Source organism: Alosa alosa, chromosome 16 (assembly GCF_017589495.1).
Source record: "Alosa alosa isolate M-15738 ecotype Scorff River chromosome 16, AALO_Geno_1.1, whole genome shotgun sequence".
NCBI classification, from domain to species: Eukaryota; Metazoa; Chordata; class Actinopteri; order Clupeiformes; family Clupeidae; genus Alosa; species Alosa alosa.
In genome coordinates, this window is record NC_063204.1 from 5,068,878 (window position 1) to 5,081,112 (window position 12,235).

Here is a 12,235-nt window from a genome sequence, read left to right on the forward strand (position 1 = left end):
CTTTCTTAATTTAATTTATATAGTGTATTTAGTATTGTTAGTTTTCTTATCTTTCTTATCTTACTGTCTTTATTGTACAGTGGAGTTTAGTTATGTTTATACTTATACTTATGTTTACCATTTCTGCTGTAAGTGCATGTTGTGTGTTATGTCTGTATGCTACTGAGACCCTTGAATTTCCCCTTGAGGATCAATAAACTATCTATCTATCTATCTATCTATCTATCTTATACCACAAGTGGTTAGGTTAGGCAGCACAATGAGCACTTTAAACGTACATTTGTAGAACTTTTCTAGTTGTATGTGTGTTTATTTAATGTTAACTTATTATCTTGTAGTGTTATTTTTATTTTTATCTTGTTTATTTCTTATGTGGGCATGGCAGTGGGCATAAGCACTGTACACTGTAATAACAGACTGATTACAGTGTTTTGCTTGTTTCACTCTGAAAAAATGGTAAAATAATTTCCATTATTATGGATGAAACAAACTTGACTTTTATTGTGACGCTTATGATCCACAATCATGCATTCACCATGGCATTATTTCTACAACCATATGTCACTCATTTGTTCTTGTCCAGAGTTGCATTATTTTGTGCCAAGAATCTTGTATCAATAACAGAAAACTTGATTCTCTAATAAGTAAAGTCTTCTTCACATACCACAGACTTTTCAGGATGTGGTGACTCATCTGTGAAAATCGTTCCTCATCCTCCTTAAACCACTCTTTCACAGTTTGAGGCAGATGAATCATATTGTCATCCTGTAATATTCTTCAAGAAATTGTTGAAGTAACCTCCGATCTTTAGGCCTACAATGCCAGAATATCCAGCAGCTTGTAAAGTGGGCACTATGCATGATGAATCCATTTCAACACAATGTTCTGTGAGGCTAAATGAAGGAAGAGCAATAGAATATAGTCATGTGTTCTGTGGCCGGTCAAGGCCACCGGTGACACACTAAGCGGTATGCTCTCAGACCCCAGATTTAGGCATATCCTATACCAGAGAGTGATTAGTATGCCTGTATGAAAGATAACACACAGAGCAATGCATCCATCATGCACAATGCCACTTTACAAGTCTCTGGAGGCAGTTTTATGAGGGTTTAGGCTCAGCAATGGTATGTGGCTATTGTGAATGCACTGTATTGCACTGAACTGCACATGAATTCCCATTGGATTTTTTCCTTCACTAACCTTCCAGGATGACATTGGTATAAGTCAGAATTGGCTCGAATTAAGGAAAAGTGGTTTACAAGAGCATGACCACCACAGTCCTGTGCTTGGAGCCTTTCTGCAGTAGTTTGTCATGGGTTTAACCAGGATGCTGCATAAGGCTGTCAAAACAATGCCCCGTGTTATTGTAGTAGGGTTAGCCCGAGTAGAGAAATATTGCAGAGTGTGAAATAGTAGGCTATAGGCTATGTGATTTTTCCAAAAAAATCCAATTTTCCAATGCTTCATATAGCCTATACAAAAATCACTGAAGTTAAGTTATTCGGCAAGCCTGAGCATGGGTGCAGGGTAGGCTAGACAGACTGACAATGAAGCCAAATCCTGCTTAATAATTAATGAACGATTGCCACTTCGAATTGGTAAGAAAACAAGGTTGCTCAGATTTCGAAGCTAGCAGCATCTATTGTCTATTAGGCATACAGTTAAGAAGAGTAAAGATAGAGAGATGAAATAAAATCCTAAAACGGTCTAATTGCTGATCTCATGATGACTCATCGGACACTGGCAAAATAAAGTTGGACATCTCCTCGCTGCTGCTCCAGCGCGGTGCTATGCTCTCTCCTGCACAGTTCAACACTCGGATCCATCGTCGGAGGCGCAACGTTTCACAGGAGAGTTTACAGCGCGTACGCGCTTCCTGTTCAAGACTACGTTGTTGTTAGCATGAAGCTAGCAAATGAAATCTATGCATAATGACGAAACTGGGTATTATACGCGAGGACGGTCGATAAATATACGTCAGATTTTGTGCGACAGCACCAAGACGAAAACCATAGAGGGAACAGTGTGTCTTTTGACCGTAAACCCCGCCTGAAGACATCAGCGAAATGTCGCTGAGTTCAGGCGGGTGGACGAACCCCCAAACACCAGCTCCGTCCTCCTCTCTTCCCGGCTATGGAGCCTCACAATCTGGCTGTAACACTGTGTTGATGTCGGTGCGGGTGTCAGTATGCCACTCTGGTATACGACCGCTCTGTCTTCCAGGGGCAGGCGATGAGTCTCTTCGGCTTCAGCTTAGCATGGACCCGGGGAAAGCAGGGGAATTCCGCTTGATGTTAAGGGACGCTAACGGAACCACTGGTCGAAGTGTGGTAAGGATAAATCAATCCGCTGCAATCATGTTTTGGGATTTGAAATTTAGTCAAATGCTAAATCTTATATAATATTTCTAAAACTAAATGAATAGATGTAAATGTATGCAAAACTTGACTTGTATTATTCAATTAAGTCATACAGTGGCTAATGTGAACTGTAAATTCACAAAGACCGTCACGAAGTGTACAGTTACAAGTCACGTGTTGTTTTTATTATTATCCGTGTTACCAAGTGAGGTGCTACAGTACTTTACAGCTACCTGCAGTTTCTTGGGATTTAATTTAGTCCATTTAGGCCTAAGTGTCCAACCAGACCTAGCATACTGCAGGTTATACTGTTTTGTTTGTGAAAAATATTCGTTGATTTAAAGGTGACCACCTCTTGTTTCTTCCTACCCAAGGGTTATAGAGATTTAAAGGAGTGTTTATTCCTGCCTTGAAAGCAAGTTACCCAATAGAATTCATCTCATGAGTTGACAAATTCATTTTCTGAGATTATGGAGGCTCAACAATACAGAACATTCAATAGTACTTTTATGCACTGTAAGCAATATGTGGACCTATGATAACAATGGTATTGTCATGTTGCACAGCACACCAGACATACAAAAGGCACTAGCTTGTCTAAGTTTTTTAGTTTACTCTTATCTTTTTGTTTCACACAGTCCATTGCAGAGTTTGACCTCAGGGCAGTCCGTTACGAGGTGAAGTCGCCACGTTGTCATGAGTTGAGCCTTGCGATACCCCCACATGACCGCATCACCTTTAACTTTCGCTGTGAGCGAGAGGCACAGGAGTGGGCTACGGTTGTGATGTCATCACTTAGGGAGGCACACCGAGGTCAGTCTCCATCATATCCATGTCTTTTGATAATTCAATGCATTTCCCCCATCTAATTACATAATTAATAATTAGTAATTACATGCTATTACCCAAAAAGCTGACCACACTTTACCTTGCTCTTCCATTAGTGGCAGATGGCTCATCTCAAGGTGATGGACAACTGGCGCTTGAGCCTCTAGAACCCAACCCAACTTCTACCTCCTTACCCAGCACAGGTACTAGAGTCCTCATTCCCACTGATGGTCCCCTCACTTACACACATCTCCCAGGAGTCTGTGTAGCATACCATAGAGTAAACACCACCTGACCGTGAATCTGTGTTTGTTTGCTTTGTGTCAACTTGACCCTCACGTGGCTTCTGAAAGTCTCTCTGTCCGTCTTTCTTTAGAGGAGATGTGTGTGGAGCTGTCCCGGGCCATCGAAGCAGGTGATACTCAAGCGGCCTCAGTGTGTGCTGCATCCCTGGCGCGCAAGCAGATGCCACTGAGAATTCAGCCCTCTGAGAAAAACTATGAAGATGCAGAGATAAAGTAAGGAGTCTATTTTTGTCACCCTCCTATGATGTGTCTATATATACACACACACACACACACACACACACACAGTTCCATTTTAAGAGTGCTATGTTTGCATTCTGTAGCCTGGCAGTTGTTGTGGAGGATGCCTCCTCGTCCTGCTGTGTCACAGTGAAAGTCTTCCCCCACACCACTGTCGCCGCTCTCAAGCAACAGGTCAGACAAACCATTCCTCTTTCCTAATGACTTACACTGAATGTTAAACATGACTCTACTGAGGTGTCATGTGTCTTACCTGTTGCAGCTTTCTTTGGTAGCCCTCCTGCATTTGTGTACCCATAGTGTTTAGTTTTCTATTTTTGTGTGTGTGTCATGTCAGCATCCTCCTCTCTTTCCTAGGTGTTTGTCGAGTATGGCTTCCACCCACGTGTGCAGCGCTGGGTGATTGGCCAGTGCCTGTGCACCGAGCTGCGCTCATTGGCCTCCTACGGCGTGCGTCAGCACGGCGACACGGCTTTCCTCTACCTGCTCTCGGCTCAGCAGGCCCACCTGAGCCGGCAGCAGTGCCAGCAGGACCAGGAGAGCACCCTGCTCTCCACGGCCGCGTCCTTCACCCCCATGGCCATCCCTCCCGCTCCCTCAGCCTCACCCAGCAACGGGCCTGCCTCACAGCTTTGGAGGGGCTACAGCACCCTGCCCACCAGGCTGGGCCACAACAGCGCAGGTGCGGATGTTGCAGGGCAGGCCTTGTTTGGTACAATGCTTATTTTACAAATGAAGCAATACCATGATGATTTGTCACAGAGTTGAACGGCAGAAGTACACCTTCATCCTCAAAGAGGATTATAATAGTCTGCTGGTTTTTTTATTTATTTTTTTTTATTTTTTTTTAGGTAGTGTAGCAGCAAATGCAGAGAGATTAGGCATTGGTGAAATCCGTGACCTGATCCACCTGGAGATGCCTCAGCTCAATGAAGCCCTTGTGTCCAACAAAGACAACAACCAGGTACACACAGGTTAACAATACAGGTCTCTGCATTGCGTATTTGGTGAACATGGTGGACTATCATGTCTTATATTTCTTTTGTGCGGGCATGGTGGAGCAGGAGACTGATAATCATTCGACCCAAGTTCGATTTGCCAACGCAATAGTAAACAAAAGCGTCTGCTAAATATCAGTCGACCTTTTAACTTCATAAATTGTCACATTCTTCTCAGATGTAAGATTTATTTCCAAATCGTGCATACCATGCCACATGTAAACTCCCTTCACCGTTGTGATTTTCTGATGTGTTTGGTCTGAATCTTTGTAAACTGAAGTGTCTGTGTGTAGATGGGCTGGCCCTGTCCCTCCTGCACGTTCATCAATAAGCCGACTCGCCCTGGCTGTGAGATCTGCAGCACTGACCGGCCGGAGAGCTACACCGTCCCTGGGAGTTACAGACCAGACCCGATGGAGCTCCGCCGCATCCAGCAGGAGAAAGAAGCTGTTCGACAGTACCAACAGGTTAGACACACACACACACACACACACACACACACACACACACACACACACACACTTACCCCTGACACACATATAGACACACAGACACATTCATAAGTCATAATTTTTTCTCCTATTAGTCATTACAAAGCCTGCGTTTTAATACAATCCTTGCATGTTGCTGATGTTCAGTGGAGTTAGACCAGGGCTACACCAGGTGCGCAACTAAAGCGCTCTGTTTGCAGAGCGTAAAAACAGTTTTATTTATTTATTTTTTTTTTTTTTATTATGTTTTTCCAAAGGTGTTATACAAATATTAACAAAACCCCACAAACCTTACAAAACCCAACTAAGTGTAACAGACATGAAACGTACAGTATACAAAGACTATTTGAGATTATTGAAATTATAGACAGTGTATGTGACACAAACAACATGAAACAAATAAAGACAGTATTTGACAAGACAATACGCTACAGGGGACTGATTACAATGGGGGTGGAAGAGAAGCATGAGTGTGTGTGTGTGTGTGTGTGTGTGTGTGTGTGTGTGTGTGCATGAATAGACATGTCCGTGTGTGTAGGTGTGAGTGTGATGAATGTTTTTGTGTTGAAATGTTAAAATCATGCTTAATAATTAATGAATGATTTTAACATTTCAACGTAAGAATAGTTTTAGAAGACTGCTCTAATTTCTTTAAATGTACGCGCCACTATCACGTCTGGTGTAGCCAGTTTCAGTGATTTACAGTGGAAGCCAATCGTTGCAGCAGACGCAACGCAAACCGAAAACGCTCCAATTACGTGCCTGGTGCAGCCTCCCTTTCAGGACCAATGATTTACATTATGATTTTCACCATCTGAAAAAACAACAACAATTTGTTTGTCTCAGCCAGCAGTGATATCTACAGCCCATTTGTCGTTTAAAGTGTAGAATTGTTAAAAGGAGGTCATTGGAAATGGATAGGAACAGAGAGGAGTTTTGAAGCGGTTGGCAGAGGGCAGAAAGAGCGGGCTGTGTGTGTGTGTGTGTGTGTGTGTGTGTGTGGGGGGTTTAGCCGTGGAGGGCTGCTGGGGGGAGTGGTTTCCCCAGGCTGACTCTCTTCTCTTTTGTCTCTTTGTCTTTTCCAAGGAGAAAGGGAGAAGAGAGGAGCTCAGGGCCGCTGCTGAACCCACAAACCCACTACTGGCCAACCTCGACCAGGACTACTGACACACACGCACGCACACACACACATATACACACACGAACACACACAGACATATACACACACACACACACACACACAGAAAGAAATATACACACACACACAGACATGCGCACACATACACACACACACACACAAATACACACACACACACACACACACACACAGACACGCGCACGAACACACACACACACACACACACAGATGCGCACAAACACACACACACACACACAAACGCCTCTTCACTGTTCAACCTCCATTAGGACTACTTGCAGAAACATGCATCATGTCGACAAACAATACATACAACAGCACCTACTTCTCAAACTCAGCAGGATTACTCTGACATAGAGCTGCTGAATTCAGTATTTAGACATTACGGGTCCTGTCGTTGGCATCCATTGACTCAACTTCCCTGTTTGACCTTTTTAGTGAAGCTGTGTTCAAACAGACAGACACTAATGTTAACTTTTGGACAGTTTTAGTTCCCAGAAAGCAAAGCAAGTTGTATAGCTCTCAAAGCTGTATTTTATTTTCTACGGATTGATGGAAGTTTTCATTAGTGTATAGAGACTGTAAATGTGTGTATATAGGTCGGGGTTAGGGGAGCAGTGAGTGTCTTTGTACAAATGGAATGTTTTTAAATAAGACTGTGACATTTTTTTTTAACTACACAGCATGAAATAAGGCCCATTCATTTTAATTTGAGATTTGTAATTTTGGGATGAAAAGAAAGACCTGAGAGGGATTGTAGGATGAAGAAAAAACTACTTGTGGTGGGCAAGAATGGGTTAATCTGGGTTGTCAGTATTTGGTATAATCTCATCTGCACTGCTGGGTTTGGCATGACCTCACATGTTAATATCCTTTAAAGAAAAATGTTTTGTTTTAAGTCATATCCACATACTAACTGTCCTGACACATGACATATTCCTGAATGTACTTGACGGCAGGCGATTTACCATGTTAATGTCAATTATAAATATTAAGTTACACATGTAATCTGTATCCTACATTAAATAAACTGTTGTGTTGAATCTGTTTTGTTGTGTATAGTTGTGTTAAACAAAGAATTTTGGTTGAAGCACAATAGTACTAGGCACGTCTTGTGTACGTATATGTGTGTTGCCTTATTATCTCCAGGCCAGAGAGGCAGAGCGCCGGGACAATTTTGCCCGTTTGGTGCAGATGGACGGCCAGGACCTGGTACCGAACCCTGACAGCGTGGACTGCAGGATCTGCTACCAGGAGCTGCAGCCAGGGGAAGGGGTGCTACTCAGAGAGTGTCTGCACTGCTTCTGCAAGTGAGAGACAGACTGCTGGAGACGAGGAAAGAGTGAATGAATGCAGAGTTCCAGACCAGTGCTTAACTATTGGCTTGAATAGAATTTTACAATCAAATTTAACTAAGGGTCCCCCATTAAATCAGAGGGATTGGGAGTGCTCGGTATAATTCTGGCATGTAGAAACATTCGTCAAGAGCTCAGTAACTCTAGAAGTTATCTAGCAACGTTCTTTTACATTTTAGGTGATCAAATGCAAATATCCAAAGTCTATAGATAGTGTTGTGAAAGGGGAAAAAAGTTAATCTCTTGCAATGTGCTCAAAGCACCTTGAGTTTGTTGACGACAGTGATATACTGTTGTACAGTATATATTGCAGTCTTGGGCATAAATGTATGGGTGTACTGAACTCAAATAGCAATTTATCTGATCAGTGTTCCTTTCCTTTGGCAGAGATTGTCTACGCTCAGTGATCAAGATGTCCGAAGATCCCCAGGTGGCATGTCCATACCGTGACGATTTGTACGCCTGTAACTGCACTCTACAGGAGAGGGAAATACGAGCGGTGAGGGCTCTTTTAACGGAATCATCGCTTTAACACAACCTGCCATTTTAGATAGTGTGAGAAAACACTCCATTATTTCTCTAAGGATGTCAATCATAACTGCCATTGAGCTTGTTGAAATGTCAGATAGCTACACCACATCTTCGTCATTATCATCATCATCATCTTTGTTGTTCTATCTCTCTCTCTCTCTCTCTTTCTCTCTCTGTCAGCTGGTGTCGGTGGAAGAGTATGAGCAGTGGTTGCAGAGGGGCCTCTCTGTGGCCGAGTCGCGCTGTGAGGGTAGCTACCACTGCGCCACGCCTGACTGCCTGGGCTGGTGTGAGTACGAGGACACGGTCAACACATTTCACTGTCCTGTGTGCAGAAAGCACAACTGCCTCCTCTGCAAGGTATACATGGAGACACAACAGCAACCGGACGACATTTCTGAAATTGTCTTTTGTACGATATTTCCTTTCCTCCCTCACTCTCGCTCTCGTTTCACTCAGGCCATTCACGAAGGGATGAACTGTAAGCAGTACCAGGATGATTTGGCCGCCCGGGCCAGTAATGACATTGCAGCACGAAGGACTAGAGACCTTCTAAAGGTTGGCCTTTTTTTTTTTTTTTTTTTTTTTAAGTATATTTTTTGGGCTTTTTATGCCTTTAATGATGGGACAGTGGAGAGTGACAGGAAGCGAATGGGAGAGAGAGCAGGGGTGGGATCCGGAAAGGACCACAGGGCGGGAATCGAGCCCGGGTCGCCGGCGTACGGTGCAGGTGCCCCAGCCAGTTGCGCCACAGCTGGGGCCAATTTGGCCTTTTTTGTTGTTGGTCAAATTCATCAATAGTAGTTAGGTCCACAACAACTGCGACAAACTGCTCACTGCATCATACACTGTGTTCATCACATAAGGTAGCTATCTAATCACTGTAGTCACATAGTAAGTTGAAACCATGACAACCAGCTAACCACATAATTGCGAGCTTGGCTAACACCAGACCAAATTGCTCTGGAAATCCTTGGTTCATTTCCCATTTCCAAGGGCTGTAACTGGTGGGGAAATGAAACTTAAGGTGGAACACTAAACCCGAATGCTTTTAGATGTATAACAAAAACATCTGACTTAAGGTTTTACATGCATTTGTTTACTATGATTCAAAGACTCCATCAGCACGGCTATTGGTGGAGGCAACTGTCCTCCTCTGTGATTGTACAAAGCCCGCCCCATACAAGATAAGCAGTTGTGATTGGTTCTTAGGTTTTTGATGATTTGGAAATTGGCTCCAATGAGAGTTACCAAATGCACCTGCGGTGCAAATTCAAATGCGTTTACAGAATATGTGTTCACCAAGGCTACGTAATTGCAGAATCACAGGGCACATTTTGAAAGCCGGTTGTAGTTTCAGTTGTTAACCAACAGGGCATGCTAATGCACCACACAAAGTCATCAAACCACAGACAGAATGCAAACACAAGAGACAATCCACAATACAGTGCTTCATTATAATGCATTTTTCTGTTGGTGTGAATGAAGAAGTTTCCTCATAATGTAATTTCTCTGTACATAGACTCTTGTCCGGTCTGGTGAGGCCATGCACTGTCCTCAGTGTGGCATCATTGTGCAGAAAAAAGAAGGATGTGATTGGCTGCGCTGCACGGTCTGTCACACAGAGATCTGTTGGGTCACTAGAGGCCCACGATGGGGACCTGGGGTAAGAAAAGGAAGTTTGTGTGTCTGTGTGTCTGTGTTTTCTGATCTGAAAAAATACACATTTTTACAAGATGATGAAACAATATGTATGTGAAATAAATGTCACCTATTGAAATAATTTGAAATGGTCATCAAAGATCTGGAAAACATGGTTGCTCACAGATGTGCCTGTACAACTGTTTACTAACCTCTGGATCTTGTCTCTCTAGGGCCCTGGGGACACCAGTGGGGGATGTCGCTGCAACGCTAAACAACGCTGCCATCCCAAGTGTCAGAACTGCCACTGAGTGCAAGACAAACCAAAGCTCACAATGAGTATTACTAGCAAACCCAGACAGACGTTGTATAGATGAATACTGCACTGACTGTTCACTTACACAGCCATACACAGGCTGTTTTAACCTGTTAACTCATCAAAAACAAGAGCCATGGCGTTACTGATCCATGACAACAAGTGTCCTTGCTAACCCCTGCTATGAGCTTGGGTTTTTAAGGCAGCACATTGCACAGCAAACTGGCCAAGAGATGCATGCCTCCTTTGTGCACATGGTTGCACTCTTGGGTTTTTAATCAACAAATTAACTTAATTGATTTTTTTTATTATAAAGTCTTCTCATATTATGTGCACTTTCTCTGGCTGAGGAGGACCTTCCTCTATCATTCAGCATGTGGAGCACTGTTGTAGTCTTGACTGTTCAATGGTCCTTCACCTTGTTGTTGACCTAATCTTATGGATAGGATTTCTTCAGTGAATTGGTATGCAACAAGTGACTGAGTGTTGTGTGTGAGAGTTTTGCCCTGTGTTTTTACCAAAGCCTGTTAAAATCAAGGAGAGTGCCATGAAAGGATCAGGTTTTTGTGTGTACAGTCAGGCTTTAGATGAGCTCCTCAGGGCTGACTGATTTTACCAGTGTGCCTTAATACAAGTCAGTGTGGTATTGGTGGCGGCTAACTTTATATTTCATTTAATAATATATGCATATATTTAAATATCTACAACATTTACCAGACTGTACTCATGTAATGCAATAAACGGTTACTGCCACTCTGGAAAGCTGTTGTCTATCGTTCTTTTGTTGATGACAGGACTTAAAGTTCTCAGACACTGTGCCTGAGTTCAGGCGTGGGCCAGGCCAATAAAGGTTTCAAAATATCTATTTCAGGTTTTCATGCACATAAATGTTACTTGCTTTTTAAGGCTTGTGCTGTGTAGACTTCACTAGGCCTACTGTACTACGACGGAGTATTAGGGCCACACATGAAGAAAAAAAAATATTTTTGCCATGGCGAGATTAAACTCGACATGTTGACTTTAAAGTCGACATGTCGAGAATAAAGTTGAAATGTAATGTCGACTTTAATCTCGACGTGTCGACTTTAAAGTCGACATTAAACTCGCAATAGGCCCTACTGTTTAAACATAGCCTACACCGTTTAAGCTATGTAGCCTACACTAATACACAATATGTTACATAAAAGAAAAATGGGCTTCAAATAGGTGTTATTTCAGATAGATTGCGTCTTGTCTGTTAACTACTCATTGCCGTCATCGTGAAGTGCTGTCTCGCGGTTATGGAAATACCATGCCCTATGCCGTTTAGGCTAAATATCTAGAAAAATATATGTATCCAATGATATAATGTTTCTATACAAAATGTTATTTCACTCTGTTTTACGTGGTTAAGGCCACTGCACATCCAAATAACTGCCCTTCATGACCCACAGGCCGTCACTCTCCAGGATAACATGGCAAAACTTATTTTTCTAAAACTGCTTTTCCATATCTCACCTGCAATACGTATAGGACGCTAGAAACACAGGTATAGCCTAAGCATATATACTATTTTGATCCCGTGAGAGAATATGTGTGCATGCACTTTATTTATGCACTTTGTGTGCATATGTGTGCATGTAGGCTACTAGCCTACATGGGGTGGTCGGGAGGACAGCTTCATTCGTCCCTCCATAGACATTCAGCAATAGGCTGTTTTGCATCCATTACAAACAAGCAACGTGAAAGTCTAGGATTGGGGAGAGCGCCTAGTATGCCTCTAGTGCATAAGCGTGAAGTTGAACCTTTAGATGAAAAACAACACTTTAATAATAGGCCTACAATAAATAAATAAACTGCTATGACGTTTAGGCTACTTTTGACCATCGCATTTATCGTCTGTAACTCCGTGATAAGGACCTAACAGCAAATTATTTGGCTGAGCAACGTAGGTTAATATGTTCTATGTTTTGTCCACATGATATAGGCCTATGTCTAATCATTGTTGCACTCAAACACTGTTGCACTTGTTGCA

The 12,235-nt window shown here is 42.8% G+C and overlaps 1 protein-coding gene across 2 annotated transcripts; it reads left to right on the top strand.

The window, feature by feature from the left end:
- The first annotated feature begins 1,663 nt into the window (after nucleotides 1–1,663).
- On the top strand, nucleotides 1,664–10,977 carry shrprbck1r (sharpin and rbck1 related). Of its 2 annotated transcripts, none has more exons than XM_048265986.1 (14): nucleotides 1,664–2,330; nucleotides 2,999–3,173; nucleotides 3,305–3,391; nucleotides 3,565–3,706; nucleotides 3,817–3,907; nucleotides 4,091–4,445; nucleotides 4,585–4,697; nucleotides 5,025–5,198; nucleotides 7,528–7,688; nucleotides 8,121–8,232; nucleotides 8,445–8,624; nucleotides 8,724–8,822; nucleotides 9,787–9,930; nucleotides 10,139–10,977. In XM_048265986.1, exons 1-14 carry the CDS (start codon nucleotides 2,067–2,069, stop codon nucleotides 10,214–10,216), a joined length of 2,175 nt encoding a protein of 724 aa, XP_048121943.1. In that variant the 5' UTR covers nucleotides 1,664–2,066; the 3' UTR covers nucleotides 10,217–10,977. The 2 variants fall into 2 exon arrangements, with proteins under 2 accessions (XP_048121943.1, XP_048121944.1); XM_048265987.1 differs by having other exon boundaries at nucleotides 1,665–2,330; nucleotides 4,091–4,415.
- The last annotated feature ends 1,258 nt before the right edge of the window (nucleotides 10,978–12,235 follow it).